General features: G+C 44.2%; 2 protein-coding genes across 5 annotated transcripts in view; one reads left to right on the top strand and one right to left on the bottom strand.

The window, feature by feature from the left end:
* NAA50 (N-alpha-acetyltransferase 50, NatE catalytic subunit) overlaps positions 1-5,039 on the bottom strand; it is a 38,584-nt gene extending 33,545 nt beyond the window's left edge. For both annotated transcript variants that reach the window (XM_067545972.1, XM_067545973.1), the window contains exon 1: positions 4,872-5,039. In XM_067545972.1, coding sequence (XP_067402073.1) covers positions 4,872-4,879 — 8 coding nt within the window. In that variant the 5' untranslated portion in view covers positions 4,880-5,039. The remainder of the gene's footprint in view (positions 1-4,871) is intronic.
* Positions 5,040-5,245: 206 nt separating this feature from the next.
* Positions 5,246-27,427, top strand: part of ATP6V1A (ATPase H+ transporting V1 subunit A) — a 36,388-nt gene continuing 14,206 nt past the window's right edge. Inside the window, exons 1-7 of one of the 3 annotated variants that reach the window (XM_067545969.1) lie at positions 5,261-5,390; positions 16,689-16,814; positions 21,188-21,282; positions 23,253-23,381; positions 25,405-25,619; positions 26,447-26,584; positions 27,167-27,318. In XM_067545969.1, coding sequence (XP_067402070.1) covers positions 21,201-21,282; positions 23,253-23,381; positions 25,405-25,619; positions 26,447-26,584; positions 27,167-27,318 — 716 coding nt within the window. In that variant the 5' untranslated portion in view covers positions 5,261-5,390; positions 16,689-16,814; positions 21,188-21,200. Of the gene's footprint in view, positions 5,391-16,688; positions 16,815-16,844; positions 17,007-21,187; positions 21,283-23,252; positions 23,382-25,404; positions 25,620-26,446; positions 26,585-27,166; positions 27,319-27,427 lie in introns of those variants that run through there. The other 2 variants (XM_067545968.1, XM_067545970.1) reach the window with 2 other exon arrangements.

Below are 27,427 nucleotides of genomic sequence, written 5' to 3'. Positions count from 1 at the left end.
GTCTACCATCTTAATTTGGTTACTGAATTAAGCTGAACTGAATGTAAAATTGTGTGTTCACACAAAGTGGTCTGAACCAGTTTCACTAAATTAATTTCAAAAACAGATTTTAGTTATGCCAGTGCAAATAGTGTGTGTAGACAAGGCCTAAATTCGTGATCTAAGAAATTCAGTGCAGAAGGTGAAACTCACCCTTTGAAACTTCCAGATTCAAAAGGCCCTGTAAGTAAACACTGTTTTGAAGCACAATTGCTCCTTTTGTCCTGCCAATGATAGGCCACGTAACAATTCAGCTTATGTTCAATGAACTGGGACCCTTTCTCCATAAATAGTAAGTCCAGTATTGTGTATTTTGTGACTGTTCAGAATGGCAAATATTTTTCCACGAGGAAACAATCCAAACAGTTCTGTACAACCTATACAGTACAAAACTTACTGATTAGGGAAAGGATACTTGTTCTACTGGGAAACAGTTTCCAAACTGAACAAATAGATTCAAACATTTTAAACAGGACTTTATGCAAACTGACCTGAGAGAAAACTCAAATTTTGAGAATTTATTTTGGAGCTGTTCTATGCAAACCAACAAAGCTACATATCAGAACCCACCCATAGCTATTCATCATGTGCCCTTCAGTGATTCCATGCATATCACCACCAATTCCCTGGTCTATGTTCAATGTTCCCAACTGCAGTCTCACCTCCATAAGCCGGGTGTCTCTGGAAGAGCTCTTCTGCAAGGCCAGTTTCAAAAGCTTTTTTCTGGCAAAAACCATCTCTTACTATGCATATGTGTAGTACCTAGCATGGTACGGTTGGGATTTCAGTTGGGTCCCCTAGAGCAGTGTTTCTCAACCACTTGGATAACAGGAATGGACTTGCTGCCTTCCTAAATTGTGTCTGGGAGATCATAGGGGACCGGCCATTGAGAAGCACTTCCCTAGACAATACCACGGCATCTGAATCAACCTGAAGCAATGTCGTCCTTAAAGCCTCAGAAATAGCCTTGAGAAACGTCTCTTCAGTTTTTTATTCCTCTTTGAAGTTTGCCTTTTGGCCACACCCCTTCAGCCTCAGCAGGTGGTATAATTTCATTTTCTGAGACATTACAAATCCCATAGAAATGTTAATCAGCAAGTCAGTAAGAATTCCCTATCTACAGTCCTTGCTTGGAGGCAGCAATGTAACAACTTTAACAAAACAGTGTAACAAAGCATGACATAGAGAGAGGGACACTATTTGCATCTGCTTTGCACGCAAACAATGAGGCCAAAAGGGGGTGGAGCCTAAGTTCCTCTCACTCAAGTTTTTCCCCCCCACTAGTCAGAGCCAGTATTTTTAATTTAAAATATTATATATGAAAACTGGGCTTATGGCAAAAATAAGGGAAGCAAAAGTGGATCTCCATGAACCATTAATTTCACAAGCTGCAAAGTGAACAAACTTGAAAAAGTTTAAATTGGATAAGCTTAGTGAGTATGGTCTGGTCTACACTACAGGGTTAGGTCATCGTAAGCTGCCTTGCATCAGCCTAGCTGTGGAAGTGTCTTCACTTAAATTTGGATCCCACCGATATAAGTGCCCTTCTATGCCGGTTTAGTAACACCGCCTCCCCACGCAGTATAGTATCATAATCAACGTAATTAAGTCAACACAGTGTCAGCGCCGACATTGCATTGTTTATGTCGACTGTTACCGGCTTTCAGAAGCCGTCCCACAATTCCCCACACCGTCAATACAAGCGGTCCTGGTGAGGACGTGCACTGCTGACACAAGGAGCTAAGCGTGCACACACACAAGTACACACCACAACTGTGGTGGGTGTATACTCACATAAGTTAGGTCAACATAAGCCATGTCTACATTACAAAATTAAGTCATAAAAAAAGTGGGGAGAGTGTAGATGATGAGAGAAAAGCAAATGTGATCCTGATCTTCTTGTTTGTTTTTCTGATCTTGATAATTACCATTCCACAAGTCTAATGTTTAACCCCTTGTAAAACAGAACAAATCAGAGAAAACAGCTTTTCACTGCTAGATGATTTCACATCCTCTTTGAAACCAGAGCTCATCTCTAACGGAGGCCATCCAACACAATATCCCTCAGCAACAGGGATCTTTCTGCTAGAACGTCCAGGATTGGAAAGCCCAATGGGAAGGAGCTTTAAAATGAGAAGAGGTTTCCCTCCAGTAGCACAGGTCTCCTTAGAAGAGAATCATGGGAATCTCTGCAAGCACCAGCAGTGGAAGACTTGTTCAGAAGACAACAGTTAGGATCACTTGTTGGAATCCAGGGAGCCACAGCAGCGGCCAGTAGAGGTCCCTTAACTTCTCTTGATTCCTCTTTGCTCTCAGCAGAGGGGGTTTCTGGACCTATGCAGATTCTATGGCCACACTGAATGACATGGTAGACTCTGCATAGGACATGAAGCAACTGCACAAGCAGCTTCAAATTCTTTCAGATTTAGAGAGATTGAGGGAGGAAAGCCACAAGCCACATACACTGTGCCACTACCTCCTTGGATCTGAAGGGTCACAGAACATTAGGGAACTATGAATGGCTTCTGCCTGAATTAACCTAAATTGGAGAAGGACTGGGGACATAAAATGTAGTACTAAATCACCATCAGTGGGATGGTAATGGGGTGTTGAACTTGTATAGAAGCCCCCAAATTCAGAAGTCTCTGAAACCCCAAGATTACAGAGAACATGACAGCGCTAGCTCTTGGGCACACTTATGAGTACTGCCTATAACTATATCCTGCCAAGAGACCCTGGTCTGGTCTGACCTGACATGCACAGACATACACTCAGTGTATCCAGGCCCAAATAGCTCATCTGTCTGATTCACAATCAACATGGAGTCAGAGAAGAGCCAAGCTATATAAATCTGTGAGATGGGTTACAAAGAGAAGAAAAAGATAAAAGTTTAGCTCCAGCAGAAGAGCTGATCTAACTTATTAACTATGCCAACTGCTGGCTCATCTTTGCTGATCAATTCTATTGCCCTTCCCATATTCTCACCTATTCCAAATAAGGCAGCTGACTCGTTCCCAAAGAAGTGGGAAGAGAGACAAGAGTCAATCACTTCTATTGGGCAATCTTTTATGCATATGCATTTCCACAAAATCATTGCACATTGTTACCTGATGTCTGTTAAATTTTGGAGCCTGGTTTTTTACTACTTTTTAATCTCTTAGCTTCACTGACTCAGTCCCCAAAAACCCTTTAGGGTGTTTGAAACTCATTATGAGAGATGAAAGATAACCAAGTTTTTATTTATCAAGCAGCCTTGGTATGTGACCTCATCCCAACTGCTAACAAGTTAATAACAAATGGTAAGGGATTTAAAAACCTACGTATTTCAGCTACCATTTACCTCGCCTTAAGCTGCCAAACTGGAATAGTAATACCTGGTACTTACATAACACTTTTCAAACAGTAATTATTTGTAAGAACCCATCTAGAAGGCAGCTCAGGAACACCTTTCTTTTCTAGAAAGAGAAACTGAGATAAAGAGGTGAAATGACTTGCCAAAGCCACACAACAGGTCAACAGAGCTGGGGAAAGAACCCAGGTCTCATGACTTCCAGTCCTATGTTCAGATTGCTAGATGATGTTGCCTCCGTTTAGCAGTGGAATCAGTGATTCGTTTACCACATTTGAAATCCCTATACTCCATTTTCACAAAACAATCAGAAAAGAGAGGGAGACCCCCCAAATGCATACACTGCAGAAATCACTGTTAGCTACAAAACAGCTCTTTCTGGTCCACGCACGTCCAGCAACCTCAACACGATGTGAATGGAATTTAAAGGCTACATCAAAGCAAACACTCGTGGAAATTACACTATCCTTTCAATCCTCCCTATAAAGCAGTCACACAAAATTCCACCTGCCCAGGGCAGGCAACATTTTGAGATAAAACATTATGTCCATTGCCATTCAATCCAAGACTTTGCTGAGTGATTTTCAGACACAACCAATGTCATCAAATTGGTATCTTCATTATTAACGTGAAAGGAGAACGAGGAGATTGTATGCTAGAACTAATTAGTGTTTATACAAATTTTGCAAGGTAACTCCACAGGAAAGACATGGGCACAAAACGAAAATCTGCATTTCTCAACAGCTGAATGGAAAGAACCAGTTCTTCCACCCAGTATTTCTGTACCGAAGCAGAGGTGGGGAGGAACAGGAGAGTCGCTCGTGTCATGCAGGTGGAGTACTTTTGAAGGGCAAGGTGCTGAGCTTCCTGCAGGTTAGTATCGGTGTTTACCAGAGAAGCAATTTAGCGGGTATCACTTTAACACTGAACACCGCCTGCAAACCAACAGCTCCGTTTTCTCTGGCCCGTTCCACAAACCAGACATCCATGAGACAACCAACAACCCCGGAGCCGATCAGCCAGAGGCCGGGGCCAACCAGCAGCACCCGCGGGGGCCGGGCACAGGCAGCTGGAAGAAGGGAAAGGGGCTGAGCGACGGAGCGGAGTTCCCCATTCGGGGACTGGGGCGGGACGTGGCGGGTCCCAGCGCGTGGCGGACGAGGCGCGCGCGGGGACGGCTGGAAAGCGGTTAACGGCTCTGCCGAGGAGCGGCGGCCCGGCAGCAGGGCTGGCTCCCAGGCGGGGAGCGGAGCGGGAGGAGCCCGCCGCCGCCGCCGCCACCAGTCCCGGCAGCCCGCGCAGACGTGGGGCACTGCGGCTCGCTCTCCTGACCCCGCGGCGCCTGGGCTCCCTCACTGGGCAGGGCACGGGCGGGAGCTCGGCGCTGAGGCGGGGCGGGGGCACGGGGAGGCCCCTGTCACAGCGAGGCCGCGCCAAGCCCCACCGGGATCAGGGCCGCGCTCGAGCTCGGGGCCGCACTCACCCCTTCATGGCGCGGCCTGGCGGAGCCGGGGGGCCGTGCTCACTGCGTGCGAGGCCCGGCGATGCGGCTCCGGCCTCGGCCTCGTCCTCGGCGCTGCTGGCGGTTCGCCCTGCTGCGAGCAGCTCCCCCTCCACATGGGCCTCGGGCCGCCCGTCCGCGCTCGCCCCGCCCCGCCCCGTCGACGTGACCCTTCACCCCACGTCACCCCTCGCTCCGCTTCAGCGTGACTGCGCCGGCGCTGGGCGACGCTGCCCACGTGATCGTCCCCATCCGCGGGAAGGGCCATGTCCTGTCACGTGGCCGAGGGAGGCCAATCGAGTGCCTCCGCATCCGCCACCTTTAAAAAAAAAACCAAAAAAAACCCCCAACTTAAACAAGGTTTCCCGATTCGCTCACTTCCGAGGACGGGAACGAGGCCCGTGACGCGGCGCATGCGCTCTGGGACGGGAGCGAATGATCAGCTGATTGCCGCTACCATTGAAGAGAAGCGGCTCGGTGGGCTACGTCTGCCCGCACCAGGTGAGCCCCCTGCTCCCCCCCCCTCGCCGCGAGACTGGGCCGCGTGGCGGTTGGGGACGCACCTGCCCTGTGTGCTGGGCTGGGGGGAGGGGTCTCGCTGTGTGGCCTGGCGGCCGGACCGTGGCTACGGGAGCGCGGGGCGGGTCCGTGCGCGTGTCCCCCGGCGCCTGGGCCCGGCAGCCTGTGAGCCGCTGAGCCACGACGTGAGCGAGGCCGGGGTCCGGCGGTGCCTCGCCTTGCCGGCTGGCGTGAGGTCGCCGCCAGCGGGAGGAGCCGCCGGGGTCTGGTTAAGTCGCGGGGCCTGGCGTGACCCGGCAGGGTGACGTGGGGCTGCCAGCCAGCGGAGCCGTGCTCGCTCCTATGGGCCGGGCCGGGCCGGTCGGGGGGCAAAGCCTGCCACACCCTCCCAGCGGCAGGAAAACGGCGCTAAACCGCGGCTGGAGGCTCTAGGCAGAGCGGAGCAGCAGCAGCAGCAGCAGCAGCTCCCCCGGGGGCGGGGCGGGGTGGCCGGGCCGGTGTTGCCCGGGTGGTGTCTCAAGGGGCGGTCGCGCTGCTGTGCAGACTCAGCGTCCGGCTTCCTGCTGTAGCGTGGGGCCGGGGAGACTACTGCTGTGAACAGTTGGCTTGGCAACTGAAGGCAGGTGCCTGGCTCATGATCTCCACCCATTCAGGGGAGTGTCTTTGTTCAAAACACATCAGTAAACATGTTCTGTTTAAATGGTTCCGCTCCAGCCCTGACATTTATGATGTCCTGGCATAACTGAGGAGTGATTTTGAGATGCCCACGCCATGGCAGCAGCAGCAATTTCAGAAGTTAGGCATCTACCTTTATATCTGCGGTCGAGAATGTTCGCAAGAAAACGAGGTGGAGTTAGTGCTTGATCCAGTCGCTGCTTTATTGCCTGCAGTTTAACTTTCTGGTGAGGTGTTTCTTTCTTCAGTGTCTCTTGAAGTGCCTTACAAATTTCAACAGCATCAGCAATGCAGCAACGATTTATCTGATGTTTGTGTAAGGCTATGGATATAGGCTGCAGTATACTGAGCACATCCTTTTTAATCCAGTGTTAGATACTTTGGATGAGATACTTGCATCTATTTTTCTTCACTAAGTTTTATGAGAATAGGCCAGTTCTTAATAAATTGTTCAAAACAATCAACCACAGAATTCCATCAAACATCTTGAGGGAGAATTAGTTTGGATCCTCCTGCTCTCTTCAGAGAAGCTGAAGCAAAAGGGTTGTTACAGAAGTATTGTGCAATTTCAACAACATTTTCTTTTATTCCTGGAGAAGACGTACTTAAGTCTTTGGCTAAAAGATGCATTCAATGGGCACTGCAGCCATATGTTATTAAGGAGCATCATTCCGTTTTTTCTTCTAAGTATCTTCTCATCTTTGCCATGTTTACAGCATTTTCTGTGACAAAACTGCGCACGTGACAGTTGAATTTTTTGTTCACAGTTTATTACAGTTTTCACTGCCACTTCTTTTAAATATTCTGTTGTGTGGGTATTTCCCAATGTATCTATTGTTTCTGAAAGATATGCAACCCCATCTTCTGTTGTCACATAAGTACATATTACTAGATCATTGTGTACATTGCTCCACCCATCAGGGCTTAAACTGGCAAATTTCCCATCAGTATTTCTTGCACACTGTTCAAGTTCCTTCTCATACACTGTCTCTAGCAACCTTCCACCAATGTCTGTTCTACCAGGTGAAGTGTAGCGTGGTCATAAGGACTCAACCATGTCAATGAAGTGTTCATTGTTAACAATGTGAAAAGGAGAATTTGTGGCATAAATGAACCGCGCAATCTTTTAATCTATGGTGTCTTGTTGGTATTTGCTGGTCCTTACTACAAATCCACTCATGGTAATGGTTTTACTAGATGATTGAAATTTTTCGCTTGCTACTGATACTTTGTTGTCTGAAATACATTTAGTTGCAGCACTGCTGCTAAAAGTACCAACAGATGACTCTGAAGTTGTTGCAGATAGACAGTCACAGTCTCTTATGCTTATATGGGATCCTGAAACAAAATTCAAAAATGATTTTGAATAGTCGTTCTTCTCACTCTATTATTCAGTTAATAATTTACATTTTTTTCAGCAAAGATGTAGATCTGATTCCAAATTACCAAAAAATCTAAGACTGACTGTGCTTAGAGTGCACTTAATTTTGGAGTAAGCCCCATAGAACTCACTGGTACTTCTGTTTTTTGAGGGAACAAGTATAGGATGGGGTTCCCTTGGGAAAGCTAAGTTATGCTGAAGTAAAATAGGGAATAGATTTATGGCATCACCATTATGGTCTGTGGCCATGATGTTCCAAAATAAGGGGTGTGTATTATGTAATATAAAATAAGAAAATGATACCCAATGGCAACTGGCAACTCTAGATTTCCTACTGCAGCTTTCTGTACCGTATGCTTGGGTGATAGGTTCTAAACCTAGTTAACTAATTAAACAAGCGATAAGGATTAGCTAAACTAAACTTTTTTTTTCTAGCAACATCCATTATAGCAAACAGCTTGGGAATTTACTTGTTAAATCACACTTATACTAAAAGGCATAGCAAGAGTCTTGAGGAATGATGCGTTGCAAAGTGAATTATTTAAGGTAATAAGCAGTTGATCCATATTGTTCTTCAGACATAGCCATATCTTCATCTACATCATTTTCTCCCAATAAGCAGTTTTCATTATGATGTTTCATTCTTGCAACTAGGCCCTGCATCTCCTCCTTGTACTGCTTACTCTTGACAAGTTTTCCTTTTTTACCCAGGGAAAGAATTTCTTCAGAATATTCCCAGATATGGCTTCTGGGCGTAAGAGAGACCATGACAGTTTTTCTGTGACAAAAGTGTGGGGGAATATAGGAAGCTGTGTGTATTGAATAATGTCTTCCCTTTTTCTTTCCAGTCCACTCCACTGTTCATTTCCACTCTGCCTTCGTCCTTTGTTTCTCTGTCTTTAAGACAGTGTCTTAACTAACTCCTCTACCTTGCTTGGCCCAGCTCCACCGCCACATAAGCACAGAACAACAACAATCCTATTCAGCCTGTGTCTTTCTTTGCACATGTGACTTTGTTTCAATTTCACAGCAGACTAAACTGAAAGCCTAGAACTTTCTAGAAGCAAAATCTGGTAGTTAGGCTGGACAGACTAGAGCCATTAATTCATTTTTATGAGACTGTAAATGTAGGTTTAGCATGTTTGTGATGAGATTTAATTGTAACTCTTATTTTTTTAAACAAGAGAAATTTAGTATTTTATTGACTTTTTAAAAAAAATAAAATAAAAAATCTGATTAAAGTCTGTTTTTTTGGGTTTTTTAAATTTTTTTAAAATAATTGATTTTTATCCAATCAATATCCTGGTTCAAGTACAGCTACTGGACTTGAAGCAGGAATTAATACAAAGGAAATCCTATGGACTGTGTTATACATGAAGTCAGACTAAGGCCAAGAAGTCTGTGAGGAAAGTCTGTCTCTTCAGGTGGAAGGTAAAGATCCCATCTTTAAAGTAGCAAAGGTATTACACAATATCCCACCTAATGTCTTGTTTCTATTAAAACAAGTTTGTTAGGCGTGAGCTACTGTTAGAAGGGAAGAACAAAAATAGATTTTTTTTCCCTTCAACATGACTCCAAAATTTTATTTTGACTTGGAAATATTGCTGACATTTTTTTCCCCTGAGCAATCAAGTCCACATAACCCATTGGAGGGGGAATAGCATCAAGAAAACCAGACAATGGACTGAGCTGGAATATCATGCCTGTGTGTTTCACCCTTGCTCACAATGTATTTTGAGAAGTGTGACTAGTTCAGATTGGGTGTAGAGTAGACAGAGGAAAACAGAACAGTCCTTTTCCTTTGTGATACGGCTGTCAACTCCTAATGCACTATTCCAGGGAAATAGTGGATCCAGAACTTCTTGGTTCTCTCTTCCTAGAGGTGATCAGTCACTGTGTGCATTGGACTAAAGGTGACCTACCAAGGAAAGAAAATTGGTCTTGTCTGCATTATTTTTTTCTTCATAGTGTACACAAGTCATGGAACTTTTTATGCTTTTTTTTTTTTCCTTTAGAAAGTAGAAAATAAGGAACTAACTTACTAAATCAGAGCAGTGGTCCTTTTAGTCCAATATCCCGTCTGACAGTGGCTCATACCAACTGCTTCAGAAGAACCACCCTGCAATAGAGGCAAAAACTGGATATCCTGCCCTCATAGGTCCTTAACCTCCTGTTAAAAGTTAGTTTATATCCTGAGGTTTAAGGGTTTATGTCCTTCCCAAAACTTTTTTTTAATTATAACCTTTTTGTTATTTGTTTAAATGTCTAATTCTTGCTTGATTCTTCATGGCAAACCTGTGGCCCCCCTCTGTGGTCCAGCATGGGCACCCACACTAGGTTTCTGGCTCCCCAGCATTGCCTCTCTTGGGTGTAGTCAAGCATCTCTCTCTCCTGCTTGGGATATTTCCAAGTTGCATTGTCCCTTGACAATACTGTGAAATCCCCAGCAAAAGATAGGGTGCCTAAGCAGGCTTCTTTTGCCTTCTCTTCAGAAGACAGTACACCGTGTAATTGCCACAGTACAAGTTGCCATGCTGTTCTTTCTAAGCAAACACGTTTTCTTCTTATGGTAAAAGGAATACAGAGAGAACATTTTAAAACCAATAAAAGAACCCTGCACACATACCAAAAAGCTTAGCAGCTATCACCCCATCTGCAACATAGAATCTGGCAGGGATAGTCTTTTGGCCCCCCCAGGGGTTTTCCCTGTGGTTTCAAGTTTATCACACCCTTTGCTCTGAACAATTTATCCAGTTTGGCTCTTTAAAGAGACCCTGAATAGCTAATCAGCCAGACAATGGATCTCTGCTCCAAGTGCAGCTTCAAAAGCATGGATTCCAGGTGGGTCATTTGTATTCCCCTCACCCTTTAGTATTTCGTAGGAATTTATATGTGAAGTAGATTTCCTAATATCTCCAGAGGATGCATTAATCCTGCCTTCCTCCTAAAGAAGTTCTGTACAATCCCACAATAGCAGACAAACATTTTGAATACAATAAACCCCAAAGATATGAAACTTAATTCAGTAAATCTTGTCCAGGATATTGTCATCTATCACAATGTCCTCCCCAAAACTTTTTTTTTAAATTGTAACTTTATATGTTTAAATGTCTAATCCTTGTTTGAGTTCTAAACTCTTGGCCTAGTAATATCTTGTGACAGTGAGTTCCACGGTCCAATTTGTGTTTTTGTGAAAATGTTTTTCCATTTGAACTTTCCACTTTCAATTTCTTTGAATGTCCCTTTGCTCTTGTATTATGAGACATAGTTAGTAGAAGTTCCCAATCTACCGTACCTATACCATTTATTTTATAACATCCTTTCTTATATCTTTTCTCTAAAGCATGTAGCCCCAATCCTTTAATTCTCTTCTCATGAGAGTTTTTGCAGGCTGCTAATTACTCCATCGCTCCTTTCTGAATTCCCTGTAATTTTTTGAATAATTCCCTCCGATGTGCATTATTTTGCATTTGTGAACACTTAATTTTATCTGCTATCATTTTGCCTATTGCCCTAGCTTGTTTAAATCTCTCTACAGTTGCTCATTTTTCTCTGGTTTTGACTAATTGAAATAGTTTTGTCATGTGCAACTTCACTTCAACTTGCCCCTTTTTGAGATAATTAGTATATTTAACAGTGGTCCTAGTAGAGAACTTTTTTCCCCTGACCATTTATTTGTATTTTCCATTTATTTGTATTGTCTCTGCTACCCTGAAACTCTATGGATGTATGCAGACCTCATAGAGTTATGAAATCACAAGTTGTAAGGAAGTGAAATTTAACAGAAGAAGCTATTTTAAACAACAGTTTAATACAATTATTAAATGCAGATTACTGACAAACAGTTGGGAAGAACAATCTCTTAAGATTCAGCACCACTGCACCTTTAATTAAGGGCTAAGACTGCTCCCAAGCAACATTTCTGATTCAGCCAAGAAGTTCTTAAATAAAACTTCATGTTCTTGATATTTTTTTAAAGAAAAAATAAGCAGGAAGGGGAAAATCTTTCCCCTCTTCAATTTAAAAATAATTCTATTTTTACCCTCCAGTGCTGCTTCTAGTGATTGGTTCTCAAAGCCTCTACAATGTAAAAATTCTCTGGCTTTGAAATAAAATAATTTGCAACTGAATGACTTCCAAAAATCTCATGAGCATGTTAAAAAATCACAATGCACAAGGCAGCTAAGCTGAAACTTGCTCTGAGCAGACTCTTCCAGTGCAAAAAAAATTTTGGCATGTGTTGCATTGAAACTAGACTTCAGCTTTTAAACATTACACTACCATAAGCCATAATCATGTGACAACTTTCCTGAAAGCCACAGCATCTAGTGAGAAGCATTAATATAGGCCTAGTCGAGATTTCTGTGCCCTAAATATGAATAGTACTTATGAAAGCAAGTTTCCGTGAAATTTTAAAATATCCCCCCAGTGTTGAGAACCCGAACACAATATATTGTCAGTGAATGAGAGGAAAAGTAAAACACTTTTTTTTTTTTTCCTAATGAAATGCTAAAAGTAGCCAATTGCAAATGATTTGGGAGAAAGAGGGCACTTCTTAAAATTGTCAGTTTCAGGACTTAAAAGTGTTTTCTAGATCCTTAACATGAGTTACACTACAGCACAATTAAGAGGTCATTTTAAAAAATGCACCACCGCTTTAGCAGCAAACAAAATTATTAACACTCCTTTAGGAATTCTTCAAGTGCTGCTGGCTGGCTGGCTGGCTTGTGTGTGTGTGTGTATTTTTTTTTTAAGGAGCTGTAAATACTTGAGGTAATTGATCATAAAAACGCCGAATCTTACTTTTTATTTTTAAAACTCAGTTAAGTTACCTAGTTCTCTCCCCCCCCTCCCCCCCGTTGAAAATTCAACCTTAACTTAATATCCCTTCTCTTACAGTGTTCCCTGACACATTTCATGTGTACATGTTCACAAATGCAGCCACATTTTGAATTCATCATACCCTGTCCTACAGGAACTCGTGAATTGTCCTATCGTACTTGCTTATTGTATTAGACTAGCCTCTCGTAAAGACCTATTTATACTAAATTAATCCAGATACAGCTTTCAAAAGCAATTGGCTTTTAAACTTCCCTTTTATTAAACTGAAGATTTGGGAACATTGATTCATCTTTCTTCAAAGGCAAGTATCCCTTACAAAGGAATCTTTAGTGTCACGGTATCTTAAACTTACGAAAGAATCCATACTTACTTGTGTGTAATGTTAAATGAACGGGGAATTTTCTTTCTCTAATCACAGCATGCTAAATTGTTTGAGAACTTGAGCACAAATGTCATTAGTTAGTTAGTTTGTCCTATCATTGCTGCATCTATTGGTAGAGGAAATATATTTGCTAGTGGAGAGGCTTGTTCCAGGTGCAGGTATATTGAATGAATTACTGTATGTAAAATCTAGGTCCTTGCTAAAGAGCTAATGGTGAAATCTGTTTCCAATGATCTTACACAGCCTTTCTCTCACAAAATAGGTTGAATTGTGTACAACTAGCATAGGGCTATGGCTTATTCACATTTTTGGTGGGTTGGCTAGTTGAAAATGGTATCTCAGCAACAAGATATGTTAAATTTTAACGTAACTTAACAACAAAGAGGACAAATACTACTTTTCTTCCCATCCAAGTAACTTTAACTGGATTGTAAGGAAGGGCAGAATTTAGCTTGAAATGTTGATGTGAGTAAGGTTGGTGAAAGCATTTCTCTTTTGGAGGAACAGAGATTGGCTGTTGCACAAGGCAGATGATTATAAAGCCATTCTTCCCCCCACATGTGATACGGAACTGTAAACTCGGGTCTTTTCTATATTTTGCAAGAGCTGCCCTCCCTCTCCTCTCTCTCAGGCTTTAGTGAGGCTGTCATCCGCTGTTAGGACACACAAGTGCAAACTCGGGTTTTGGCAGCTAGAAACTCTTTCCCTTCCTCTCTTAGAGGGTTGTTTTCTTGCAACTTAACTCTCTGTAAGTAATTTGTTAATGATTTTCTTGATCCTGAATTCTTTATTTAAAATAAAATTTTATTTAATTTTTTAATGCTCATTCTCATTAAAGTATTTCATTGAAATGTCAAATTCTCAGACTCTCTAGAGCAAGAACAAAGAAATATGATTTGAATAAAGACTTAGCTCCCTATTGTTTTCACTTAGATCCATGTAGGTGCTGATAAGTCTTGGTAAAACCTTTTAGACTTTCTAGCTATGGAGTGGTTTGGTTGATTACCATGCTGGCCATTCCATGGTTATTTAGTACCAAAGCACTTCGTTCGTCTTCACAAGAAAACTTCATCGTGTTTTGAACATGACTGTCATGACCCAAGTTAGCTCACATGATGCTGATTATGACTGACCCTGATTAATGTAGATCAGGACAAATTGTCATCTTCTGTGTCAGGTCAGCTAAATTGTGACTAAACCCTGGGATGAGCTGAGACGATACTGGAGACTGATCAGCATTTTCAGTCGTGGTCAAACACAGGACAGTTTTCTACTGCAGTCAGGCTCTTGGGTTACTGCTGAAATCTACTGACTTTGAATAGGAACCTGAGTCTTTGAACATTGATGTAGGCGCAAAGCCTGAGAGCCACTTTGCAGCAGAGTTTCAGTATCTCTGTTACTGTGGGAATGGGCCATATAAACACCTAAATAGCAGCAACGTGTTTGTAGCTTACAAAACAATGGTAACCGGCTGATTAGAGATGTTTCTAACTCTGAGTTTAGATGGCTGGGATGGTTATTGTGTGGTGTGCCTCCATGGGAAAACTAAGGCATAGGGTCTATCTTCCGGTGTAGTTATGGATAGAGCCAGTGGATTATGTCTCTGGGCTAGTAAACTAAGACTTGAAAATCAGCAGTAATCCTTCTGGGTGCCTATAATTCTCACCAGCAACCCTACGCCCTACAAGAAGACTAATCCAGGAACCTACCGCGTTGCCAGCTCGGCCCACACATTGACTCTAGTGACACCATCACTGGTCCTAACCACATCAGCCACACCATAAGGGGTCATTCACCTGCACATCTGCTAATGTAATATGTGCCAGCAATGCCCCTCTGCTATGTACATTGGCCAAACCGGACTGTCACTACGCAAAAGAATAAATGGACACAAATCAGACATAAAAAATAACAACATCCATAAACCAGTCAGAGAGCACTTCTATCTCCCAGGACACTCTGTAGCGGACTTGAAAGTTGCCATACTTCTACAAAAAAAACTTCAAAAACAGACTTCAAAGAGAAACTGCAGAGCTAAAAATCATCTGCAAACTTGACAATCAAGCTAGGTCTAAATAGGGACTTGGAATGGTTCTCTCATTACAAGAAGTAATTGTCACTCTTCACACATTCTCACCTTCTAATCAATGGTTGTGAATAGGCCTCAACTACTCTAACTGAATGGACTTTGCTTTTATCTACCTTCCCTACTGTTGTTCCTTACCCTTGGATATGTATATATATAACTCCTATGTGATTTTTATTCCTTGCATCTGACGAAGTGGGTTGCAGCCCACGAAAGCGTATGCCTGCAGAAATTAAATGTGTTAGTCTTTAAAGTGCTACAGGACTCTCGTTGATTTGCTATAATTCTAGAACATGGCAACCCTGTGTAGCATGCAGGTGTGGGTTACTGTAAGTCTGCGTTACCTCACATCTCAGATGGTTTGTACAGAGTTCTGGGGGCCCTGCTTCTATTCCCCAAGGAGAAGGACACTTGAGTCTAGCTAGGTGTGTTGTCGGTTTAACTTATGTATTTGCTGACAGTGACTTAGCCGTTATGTTCCCCCCCCACTCCACCTCCTTTAAAGATTTTCTTTGTTGGAAAGGGAAGTATTAACTAGCCATGTTACAGGAAACTAACTGCAGTGATGACTATTGAGTTTTTGTTGCTAATCGCAGGGCCCTGACCACACACCCTGAGTTTGCTGAACATTTGGATTTGCACAGCGTGCTAGGCTCCACTCCCCTAATGGGCTAAATGAGTGTAGGGAGACAAGTTTTACAGGAGCGCTCTGTTTACAACAGGGTCCATAGGACTGTGTAACGCTAAGCTGAGTCTGGCTGATGGGCTGGGAACTACAGGAACTCAGTACAAAGGGAGAACCACTTCAGGCTGGGTTGCTGACCAAGAAAGTCTCTTCAGACTTCTGTGGAACACTTTTTTGTTCTTAGGATTCACCAAACATACGCTGTGGTGCCCCTTCAATGAGGGGCTTGTATCTTGTAAGCTTGTATCTTTTACTCCTCTCGTCTCCTGGTGAGAATCAAAACCGATCAGTCTGTCGAATGCAGTAAAACTAACCTCTGCCGCCTCAGTTTGGTGAAATGACCATGGTAGATTGAATCCCGGCATGTAACTTACTGAGGCAAAACTGCTGAGCCAGCAGGATTCTTCAGGCTAGTCCCATGCTGTGCACTCAGTGCAGTGGCAGCATCTGTGCTGCTGTTCGAGAACAGTTCGTAACTGTGCTTATTTTGTTATCTTTGAGCTGACTATTTTAAGGTGGAGGAGACTTCTTCAAAGCCCTTGTGGCTCCTGGGGACAGGGCTCACGTCTTCACCCGTCTTTTGTGCGGTGCGGTGTGGTGCAGAGCAGGCTGTTGTCATGTAACTTTTTTCCACAGCGCATTCTAGCAATTATCAATTCAAGAAGAACGTTGCTCTCCGCAGCTAATGCCCTTCTTCTGCTAGCTAAGCCAGAGAAGGCTTTTAATTTTAACAGCACTAAATCACGATATGGACTCATTCATTATCTTACTGTGATTGAGTTCATTGCCTATTTTAAGCACTTAAGCAATAAGTAGTATTGCAGTTTCTCTCCCCTGTCTCTTCACTGTAGCAGCAGTTCCATTCACAGGCTGCTGACTGTTGAGCATTAAGAAACAGTAATTCTTTTAAACCGGTGTTAGAATGAGCTTTTCATGTGTTCAGCTAATGACTGCTGTGTGCTGCTTGACGTGCAAGCATGGCTATGTAAAACCAGAAAGAGAGAGCTAGGGAGAACTCTGCACTGAAACAAATGTATGCAGGATGAAAATGAACTCTCTGATTGCATAGACTGACTTAAACAGCTAGGAGGTGTAGTAAAAGTCTTCCTCCTTTAAGGATTTTGTTTAAGGATGTTAATTTCCAAAACTGAATTTACTAGCTGTGCCCCTAGGGGCCTTTGCAGGAGGAAAATGCTAACCCTAGTGAAGCTCCTTTTCCCTCCTGACAGGGAAGTGCAGCTGAAATTCGGAAGAAGAGGACACAGCAAGAGCTCATTTGGGCCTTGGGCAGCTTGATTTGCTTTGCAGCATTCCTCAGTGCTGTTGGGGAGAGACTGACTGAGTCATCAAGTCAGGTGACTGTCTTCGCTGTGTGTCTGGAATGTCTTCCCCCTCTGCAGCAGCTCTCTGCATCCCTCTGTGTAGGGGGTGGGCCTGGGGAAAGGACAGTCATTCGCTACTAAGGGCTGCTGCTTTAGTGCTGAATTCTGGGGTTGCTGAATCTGGCCTGGGGATTTTTTGCCTCCCCTTTTCCTTTACAAAGCAAGGTAAGAACTCATTTGATATTTATGGTATGATCGTCTCTAGAGTTGTTTGTTTCCTGCTATAAAAAGGCACTTTATGATCCCCTCATCCGGATCTTAATTTCTAAAACAGGATTTTGTCCCAGGATTATGGGGCTGAAATTTTGTACAGCCTTGAATATCTATCACTGATCAGTATCGAATTTAAAAGGCAAAAGATAATAACCGTGACTGAGAACATTGGGTGATTTCTTGGGTGCTGCAGAAAACCTTTCACTTCTTGGGGAACAACTCTGAAGCCAAATGTCTTTACTGGGGGAATCTAGGTTGAAAACTGTTGGATGTGGAGCTTTTCTGCCTCAATAACCTATGGACCCCATTATAAAATTACTAGTTAGATTCATGGTGTTCTGATGCAGTTTGTTCAGCTTTCAACTGTCTAAGTCTAAATCTGGTTGTGTTCTGAGCTCTGATAGCGTAATAGTATTTTGGACAGAATATAATCAATCATGTTATACCTAGAAGGTCATTCTGAAAGAATCTTTAAAGTTAACATGGTTTCAGTTTTTTATTAAAAAAACTAAACTGATGAGGAACGCTTGTTAGTATCTTACATTCTTTGTAAGGGCTCTGCTCGCACTGGGGGTAATAGAGAGAGTGAACTGTGTGTAGTGTTTTACCCCAGGGGTAGGGGGAGCCCTTTTAAGGGGCTAGAAGAATTTAGTGAAATCCTAAGGTGTCCAGTTCTCTGAACATTTTAAGCTGGTCTTGGCTGACGGTCAGTAGTGTGTGGTGGCTAAATACTGATTGTGTTTAGCATCTGTGCTCGTAGTGCAATGCTGGCTGCTAGATAACAGCAGCTTCCCCATAGCACACCGATATCCGAGTTCCGGCGGTGTGTGGGGCACAGTACAGGATATAGTGACACAATCCTTGCCCTTCAGGAGATTCCAGTATGGTCTCAGATGAAAACATACAGAACCAACACAGGCACCAGCTACCAGGCAGCTCTGTGGTGGAGATGCAGAGCAGTGGTTTGTCAGTAGTGTTCAGTGTTTCAAGCATTGTAGCCTCTTGAAAAAGGGGTCAGTGCTGCTGGGCCTTGTGGTAAAGGTGTGGCTAAGGGCGAGGCGCACCGTGCGGTGGAGGCTTTTGAAAGCACGTGGGATCCAAAGGGACAGCTGAAGCAGGTTTCATTGCCAGGTCCATGGAAGCCTCCGCAGTAGATGTTGATTTTGGAGAGGTAGGCCAGAGCAGTGCTGTGCAGACATTGGGCATGCCTACGCTGCAGCTGGGAGGTCTGATTCTCAGCCCAGACAGACAGACTTGCGCTAGCTCAGCATGCTGAAAATAGTGGTGTGGTTAGCGCAGCAGTGGGCAGCAGTTTGGACTAGCCATCCGAGTTCAAGCCTATCCAACCCCAGGGGTTTGAGCTCAGGTGACCAGCCTGAGGCACTGCCTGTGCCACAATGTCCCCACTGCTATTTTTAGCACACTAGCTTGAGGTGAGCTAGTGCAAGTCTGTGTACTGGACCTGAGAAGCGCACCTCTCAGCTGCAGTGTAGATGTACCTTGTAGCGGTCAGGGTGAGGAGCGTGAAATGGTTGGGCCAAGAGCAATCTAATGGAAGGAGGGAGAGAGTAGTGGGTGAGGGAGAGGACTTTGGTACCCTAAGTACAGGGAAGCGAGTGGGGAGGCTAGCGAAGGAGAAGAGATTGTCTTGATGAAAGATGGACAAGACCCAGGAAGGGTGTTTTTTGCTGCGGGTGCATGTGCTTGTCTGTCCTTGGAATGACTCTTTTTTTTGCCACATGCTGTGGGCTCTTCAAAAGCTCTGATTGAAAATGAGTTAAACCCTTTCAAATAAACATCCGTGACTGTGGCTCACAGCTGACCTTCCTGATCTGAACAGTTTGTGTTTGAGCTCCAGAAGGAACTGCAATAGAGTGGTATGAACTGATCCAAGTCCCTTTATGCCTCTGTTAACCAAGGTGGGGGTGCAGATGAGGAGCAGCAACTTTTTACCTCTCACGGGTCAGTCACATCAGAATGTGGATTGGTCTTTGCTTCAGCATACCTTGTTAAGGCCTGTGTAGATAGGCCCTAACCCTGCAGTCGTGTTACTGGCTCTGGAGCTTCCATTTGTGACTGGTCTCTTGGAGTAAATGGCCTGGGTGGAATTCTAGGTCCTGCTGCTTTTTCAGTCTGAGCAGCAATTGCATGTAAGATTCTGCAATAGGTGTTTTGTTACTGCAACCTAAAACATGTAGGATACCACTGCTGGAGCCATGGCTGCACCAGTTCCCTTGAGCTTCAGGTGGCCTTTTGGTGGTGACCCCTCTTGAAGTTGTCAAAATGTTGAGAATTCCATCTGCTAACTTTAAAAATTGGCTTCTTATGCTAAGCTACGCTGGATATCTTCACAATACTGAGGGCTCCATTCTGTTCTTCAGCTACAGCACCATCACAGGACATGTTGTGCCCAGAAGGGTTCAGTGGCTCTAGGGATTAGAAACGGAACATCCAGTCTTTCGTCTCTAGGTGGTTCCCATTCACATTGGCAGGGACTGAGTCACAATCATCTGTTTCTTGGGTGGCCTGTGAAATGCATAGCTGGGTATCCACATCACACAAACCACTGCAGTGAGCACTTGGGCTTGGAAAAACCTGCTTGCTCAGGGTGAGTAGGAATTCTGGCTGAGGGGCTGGGGAGATCGATTCCTCCTGCATAGTGGATCCTGGAGCAGAGCAGCTGGAAGAGAGCCTTCTGATAGGCCAGGAAGGTGAGGAGCAGTGGGCCCATGCAGAATGGAAGAACTGGGAGACACAGCCCTGTGTGCCCTGGAGAGCTGCAGCCTTCTCCCCACCTCCCGCAGAGAGCAGACTGGGAAGAGGAGGGTGGGGATAGGTGGTGTGTATGTGACGATGGAGTAGCAACACATGCATCTTTCACCAGGGCTAGGAGGTTTTTGGGCACGTTTTCCAAGCCCTGATGAGCCGCCTTGTTGGCTGTCTCAGCCCACCCTATGCCCAGTGTCTCTGCTATCAGACTGAACTCAGCTGTCCAGGGTTGGTTTGGTGGTGGGGATGAACTGCTGTTGGCTGTATCCGATCTGCCCTGTGGATACACAGAGCAGTCGGTCTCCAGGGCTTTTCCCAACAATTCATTCCTAGAACAAATCCAAATAAATTATCAAATGGGTAGCAAGTGATGCCCACTTAGATCAGTAACATTGTGGCGAGTTTCCAAGGTACCAGGCAAGCAGGATGATGGGTGACACAGCAAAGAGCTGATGAAGGCTGTTATCGGAACCTAAAGTGCAGGGCAGCCCAACTGCCAATTATTACAGGATGAACATGGATCTGCAGTCTGTTCCTGACCAGTCAGTGAGGAACTGGGTTTTTGCAAAACCTTGTTTTGAAACTCTAAATCTATTTTTAAGTCTTTCCCAACCAGTAAATGTAAGACCTCCTGTTAGCCCTGCAGAGTCCATGCAGCTAACAACGGAGCATACAACAGCTGGAAACCGACCCCAACACTGATCTTGTGGTGTTGGCGTCCCTTGACTTGTAGATGGAGTACATTTGATCTGGCAGTCCCAGAGATAGAACAAACGCTGAAAAGTGATGCTGTAACAATACATTGCAGGGATTCCAGGTATAGGGAGCGGTGCTTTAGGCTGAAAACAGTACTCAAGCGGCTCAGAAATGCTGGTTTGAAAGACGTGAAATCACTTATTAAATGTTGCAGATTGCAGGTGAGCTTTATAGCAAGGGGGAGGGGAATGGAAGACAGACTTTGGGGTGAAAATAAATTCATATATGCAAAGCATAGTTTGCTGTATTTAATAAGGAGTGTTGTCTATTGTATTTAACACTGTTAAAATCAGGATGGAAATAGTTCCACAATAAGCCCTTGGGACCCTGTATTGCCAGTGTCTCAATGTCACGTGCAAAAAAGCTTGCTCATACTAGTATGTCTAGCTGAATTACAAAATAAAAACCCAACCAAACAGCTATTGAATATAGGTGGCCATGGGTTCATAGTGGTGGAGAGAGGGATCATGTGAATTTTGAGACTCCTGCATTGGGCTTTCTGTTGAATGGAAACTATGGAAGAGGGGAGCCGAAAAAGGAAACTCACTGTGTTAGGTCTCTTCCTCCTCTGTATAGAATAAACAATTGATTGTCTTCTTACTCGGCAGGTAAACGGGCAAGATGAACTTTTCCAAGCTACCCAAAATCCGAGATGAAGACCGGGAGAGTGTGTTTGGCTACGTCCATGGAGTCTCAGGACCTGGTAGGTGCTGTTTGATTGGGGAAAGCGTGGTTTCAGCATTGTATTATGAAAACTGTTTCATGGATCTTTTCATCCTCTTAGAGGAAGCACAGAGAAGCTTTTCAAAGTAGTTAATTGTTTTTCCCCCACTCTACCTAACACAAACACCTCAAAAGACTGTCTGCTGCTTTACACGCTCATATTAAATTGAGAGCCTCCAGCATGGGAAATATCAGCAAGGTATTACTGTGTTAGCCTTATTTATTATATATCAGCCACTTTGTGCCTATTACAGCTTTAAAGAATCCTAGACCTTCAAGATGGGAAAGGCCATTTAGGACAGATAATCTATCCTCCGTAGTAGTGCAGTGTGCTTTCCCTCCAAGAGGTTGTTTAATGGGCTGTTTGGGACTTAAGTCCCAGAGTACCCTGCCTTCCTTCCCTGAGATACTATTCCACAACTTCCTATCTATCTCAGGAAACACTTCCTGCTATTCAAGCTAAACTATGCATTTTTTAATTTCATCCCATTCCTCTGTTACTGTGTACCACTCTAAATAATCCTACTGGTTTTCAGATACTTTCAGATATTCATAAACTATTGGCTTCTCTTCTCTCCTGACCTCTTGCTTCCTAGAGATAAGTGGAAGAGAATCAGGTTGTGGGAGGATGATGGGAGGAAATAGGGAAGCACTGTTTGGGTCTTTTAGCAGTACAGCTCCTTTCACAAGTGAAGCAAACTTCTAGGACCTTGTCTACATGAGAAGGCTGCGCTGGTTTAACTGTAGGTCTGATTTAAACTGGTGCAACTTTCGTGTGTTGATGAAACCTAAGAGCTCAGAAGTGGAGAACGTGTTCCTGCCTGAAGGCACCAAGGTTGGGCACACTTGCAATGTTGTGTCCTCCTGTGTGTCAAACCTTGTGCAAAGAGTGGGTAATCTATTGAAAAAAACTGGACAGCTTTAGGACTCTCTTAAACATAAGTCACATTTCATTTATAAGCTAGTGTATAAACCAGGGGTGTCAAACATCCGGCCCGCGGACCAGATATGGCCCGCCAACCTTTTTGGTCTGGCCCCTGGCGGCAGCATGTGTTGCCGCGACATCTCGTGGGATTGTACTCTCTAGCGCCGCCCCGGGCCGCCACCAGAGGGTATGACACCGCGTGATCTCACGGTGTTGCGGCCTGCCACGAGATCTGTGTACTCTGGCGGCAGCGCGTGGAGTGCTGTGTGCACGAGACACGGCGCTCCAAAAGTGCCGAGTGTTTCGATGTATGGTATGTATGGCCCACTTGAAGTACATTTAATTCAAATCTGGCCTGCCATAGCAAATGAGTTTGACACCCCTGGTATAAACTATTGTCGTTCGCTTCTGATCATTTCAGACAGTGAGAGATCTTATAGCCAAAATGTAAACTGCTTTAAAATTGTTCCAGTCAGGTGGCAAAGGCTCTGTCAACTTTAAAGATCTGTTTAAAAATATCCATCAAAAAATGAGTAGTAACATTAAAATGGCCCAGTCCCTGCCCCAGCATGCTCCATACGTTAAACAGACAATGCACCAGATGGTTTCATGTCAGTATAGTGGGGTGTCTGGTCTTTTTCTTTTCTTTTTCCCACAAGCGAATGTGCTCATGGGCTTTATGGAAGGAGTGTTGTCTTAGCAGGGATTTGGGAGGAGTTTAAACATTCTTTGTCTTATGCTAGATACAAGACATATCCTGGATATGAATTACAACTGTCTGTAGATTACTAAGATATGATGGTGGCCTGCCATAGGTCCCAGAGAGTGAGGTAATAAGCATAAGATAGTTTTGTTTTGGCTCATAAGCTCAGCAGCTGTCCCTTCTACTGAATGCAAGACCTGGTTACTACTTCCAAGGAATGACTGGGTCCCATGCTTTCCAGCACTCTACATTCACATCTTCTCTGAAGAAATCTGCTAAGCCAGAAGAGAAATAGCTTCACCCAGATGTTTTTCTTTTCCAGTGGTCACTGCCTGCAATATGGCAGGTGCAGCTATGTATGAGTTGGTACGAGTTGGCCACTGTGAACTGGTGGGAGAAATTATCCGGCTGGAGGGTGATATGGCCACTATCCAGGTGTATGAAGAAACCTGTATCCTTCTCATTGGTGTCTGAGGCCTGTCAAACTAAGTAATCCTAAAAGGTAGGGTGACGAGTACAGCAGAGCAAATAAACAAACCTCAGCTGGATCAGATCTCAGTGGTCATAGGCAGAAACCATCTCTGTTCCTTCTCCCTTACACTGGTTTTGATAGCACTTGTGTAAAAAGTGCATAGATTACATTGCTAAGTGCACAACCTGGTAATGAGACAGTCTTCAAAGTACACAGCTGCTTCTATAAGTCATGTGTAATACACCCACAGTTCAAGGCAACTGCACCTGTATATACCCTCTGGTCCATGAAGGGCACCCACTCTAGGCTCCCGGCTCCTCAGCCATCTTGGACCAGAGTCCCGCATCTCACTCCCTCCTGACCAAGGTATTTCCAGGCTGCACAGTTCCCTGACTACATTCTGATATTCCCAGCAAGCCAGACTGCCCGAGCAGGCCAGCATCTGGACTTTGTTCATAGCCTCTGGAAAGGAAGCAGAGTAATTGCTAGCAGTTACAAGTTACCATTCAGCTCTTTATAAACCAGCACACTTATTCATAAGGTGAAAACAATATAGAGGAAATATATTAAAAACAATAAAAGAACCTACACGCATGCTAAAAAGTTTATCCAGGTCACCCCAACTCCAGCCTTGGGTTCTGGTAGGAGTCAGTCTTTCAAAACCCACAACTGGGCTTTCCCCATCATTACAAGTTCATAATTGTCTCAGACTGGACAGATCAGCCTGTTTCTTTTATGGCTCGGGCTTCTGATTGCCAGCCTCTGGGAACAGCTAATCCGCAGACTGTCACCCTCTCCTCAAATGTTGCTTCTAAAGGTTGGGATTTTGCATGACCCCAGGGGTGGGGAATTTTTGCATTAACCTCTCTGTAGATATTTCCCCAGAAATCTACTTTGCACTTGTTCCAAAAGTTCATTCCTGCCTTGCTCGGTGTAGTCCTTTGAACTCCCAGAATTCTCATCACATCTCTTCTCCCACCTCTCCCAGAGAGATTAAATACAATCCCACGAAGGTTTTTCGAGGATATTGAAGGAAATTGCCATCTCTCTCACATCTCCTTAAACCTCAATCTTGATTTAATGTCTAACTTCAGATACACTTGAACTTGGTAACTGCATTGTATGAAGGACTATTTGTTCATTGACAAACGACAAATACCAGAGCTACCAAACAAATTCAGTTTGTTTTTTCTTTGCTTTCAAAAAGTGTGAACTATTAAAATATCCTAATACAGTTTTAAAATTGGGAAGGATTCATCCTTTGAATGGATTCAGATTTCTCTGCTAAAGACTAGCATATTGCACATGATTCCTTGGGGAATCCATACTGTCGATCCAAACTTGCTTGCTACAAAAATGTACGATCTATTACTGGTAATAGATAATGATGGAGGGAGAATATCAGGGAAGGAGCCAGTAAACTTGGAGTCAGCCACAGTGCATCCAGCCCTGTGCAAAAGTATATATGAGCTATTAAGTCCTACTGAAGTTCTATTTTGAGGGCTTAAATGGAGACTAGACCTGTTGCTGACTGACTCCACACATCAATTTCACACTGGAAGAGCCCTTCTACAGCCATCGTCACGGTGGTATGTGAGCACCTCCCTATAACACATTAAATGGCAACTGTCACCTGTGATTCATTCTCTTACCCTCTCCTCAGGGAGCGTAAGTCACATGAGGCTCTTTAAAGATGAATTAGCTTTATCTGTTCTCTTTGAATCTCTAAATCGGGTTTTTGGGTTTCCAGTAAACTTTTCCATTTAGTGGTCCGGGACTAATGATCATAAGGGAAAATATTCAGTCTCTCCTCTCTGGAGAGTTAAAACATCAGTCTTAATTATTCCATCATGAGGTCTGAGAATAGAAGCTGAATGCCTGTCTCCATCGTGATAGTGTGTTGCACAATCTGAACAACTGAACTGGTCAGATAAAATGTTGTTTTTTAGTAAATGTGTGACTGTCCCTTGTGGATGAGCTTTTCCTGAACAGGCCTCTTTAGCTGGTGTCTCTGTAGGAGATCCTGTTCTCCGTACTGGCAAACCCCTCTCAGTGGAACTTGGCCCTGGCATTATGGGAGCTATTTTTGATGGTATCCAGAGGCCTCTGACAGACATCAGCACTCAGACCCAAAGTATCTACATCCCCAGAGGGGTCAACGTGTCAGCTCTGAGCAAAGACCTCAAATGGGACTTTTCACCTTCCAAAAACCTGCGGGTAGGCTATGACACAGCTGCCAAAAATCCCCCAGGCACATTGCAGTGTGGGGAAAGAATGTGCAGAGTGATGGAATTGTGAGTCACATTTTCAGATGCATTGTGTCCATGAAACAGAAGTCCAGCGCGCTTGAGGGTGGGCACAGTGGTGGATTAAGGCAAAGGAACTATGGAAGAGCAGTGAATGTCTGTACCATTGATATGATGCTAGGTGGCGCTGTTGGTAAATACAGCGGTACTTATTAAACTGGATGTCTTTATAATAGAGAGTTAATGGGAACACACTGGGTGTAGCAAGCAGAAATTGCAATATCTGTAATGCATTCTCTTTCTGGGAGAGGTGGTGTATCTCTGCAAATGGAATACTTCTAGCCAAGTTATTTTGTTGACCCTGAAGACAACCTCGTTGCTGAAACGTGAGACCTTTGATCTGATTGCTTTTCTTCTAGTACAAGTACCTTACTTTCCAGTTCCTACCAATTGGCTCATTCCATCTCTACTGTACTCAACAAGTTAGTCTGGCTGATGGGTAGAGAAGAGGCCAGGGAATCTCCAGTACTAGTAAACAATCACACAGCTGCCTGAGCCTTGTAAGCTGCACTGCATAGAATGGTTGCTGTTCCTGTATAGGTTGATAGCACATTTCTAACAGGGCTGGCACAGTGCTAGTAAAAGATACAAACCGGCTACTGTGCTGTTCCAGTGCATTACACAGGAGACAATCGGGATGCTAGATTTAAGGACTATTTTATAAAGCCTCGTGTGTCTCTCTCAAAGTGAAGCTTTCTTTTTTATGACTAAAGGAATACTTTCTTCTCCTGGTCCTAGGTTGGCAGTCACATCACTGGGGGAGATATTTATGCACTGGTGAATGAAAACTCCCTTATCAAACACAAAATCATGTTGCCCCCGCGGAACAGGGGTACAGTGACATATATTGCGCCACCAGGGAACTACGACACATCAGTAAGTTTTCCAAACGGTGCTGGCTGGTGCATTCCATGCTCTTCCCCAGAAGGTGCGTGTGTACCTCTTCTGTGTCCTGCAACACCAGCCAAAGGGTATTTTATGCAGCTGGTATTGGAGATACAGGTCATCTACTGCCAACTTGCCAACAGCGATTACTCTAATACCTTGTGAAATCAAACTGCTCTGTATGGTGAAAACTCAGCCTTGCTCATGTGCATCAGCAGATGCCATTTAAGTACACCATGTTTGCCACCCCACTGTGGATGGTCCTGCAGTGTCCCAAGTATATGCAGAATCAGCAATGGCATTTTCTTTAGCTACTGGGGGTCATGATTTATTTGATGCTTTATGCTGTCCCTTGATTTCCCTGACATATTGTACATACAGGAAGTGGGCTTCCTGCAGGCAGTGGTAGTACATTGAGGTGCCTGGAAAGCCTATGGCTCTAAAGAATACCTAGTCATTAATGGTGTGTATTGCTGGTGGGATCCTGTGTAGGACTGTGAGAATGAGAACTTTCACATTTCCCCCAGTGTCCAGCTGTCTGCTTACTCCTGTTTGTCTGCTGCCTTCTGGTAGGATGTTGTCTTAGAGCTGGAATTTGAAGATGTGAAGGAGAAGTTCACTATGGTCCAGGTCTGGCCTGTACGTCAAGTCCGTCCCGTCACTGAAAAGTTACCAGCCAACCATCCCTTGCTAACTGGCCAGCGGGTCCTTGATGCACTTTTCCCGTAAGTACCACCTGGGGTTCTGCAAGGCTTGGTTCTGATCTTTGTACAAGAACTCCTTTAAGAGGAGTGGAAAATATATATAAATCTTCCATGCCCCAAAGCAGCATCC

The sequence above is a fragment of the Emydura macquarii genome, unplaced genomic scaffold (genome assembly GCF_026122565.2).
Source record: "Emydura macquarii macquarii isolate MOO-44397 ecotype Brisbane River unplaced genomic scaffold, CSIRO-AGI_Emac_v2 contig_1119, whole genome shotgun sequence".
NCBI classification, from domain to species: domain Eukaryota; kingdom Metazoa; phylum Chordata; order Testudines; family Chelidae; genus Emydura; species Emydura macquarii.
This window is presented reverse-complemented; position numbering and strand designations above follow the sequence as displayed.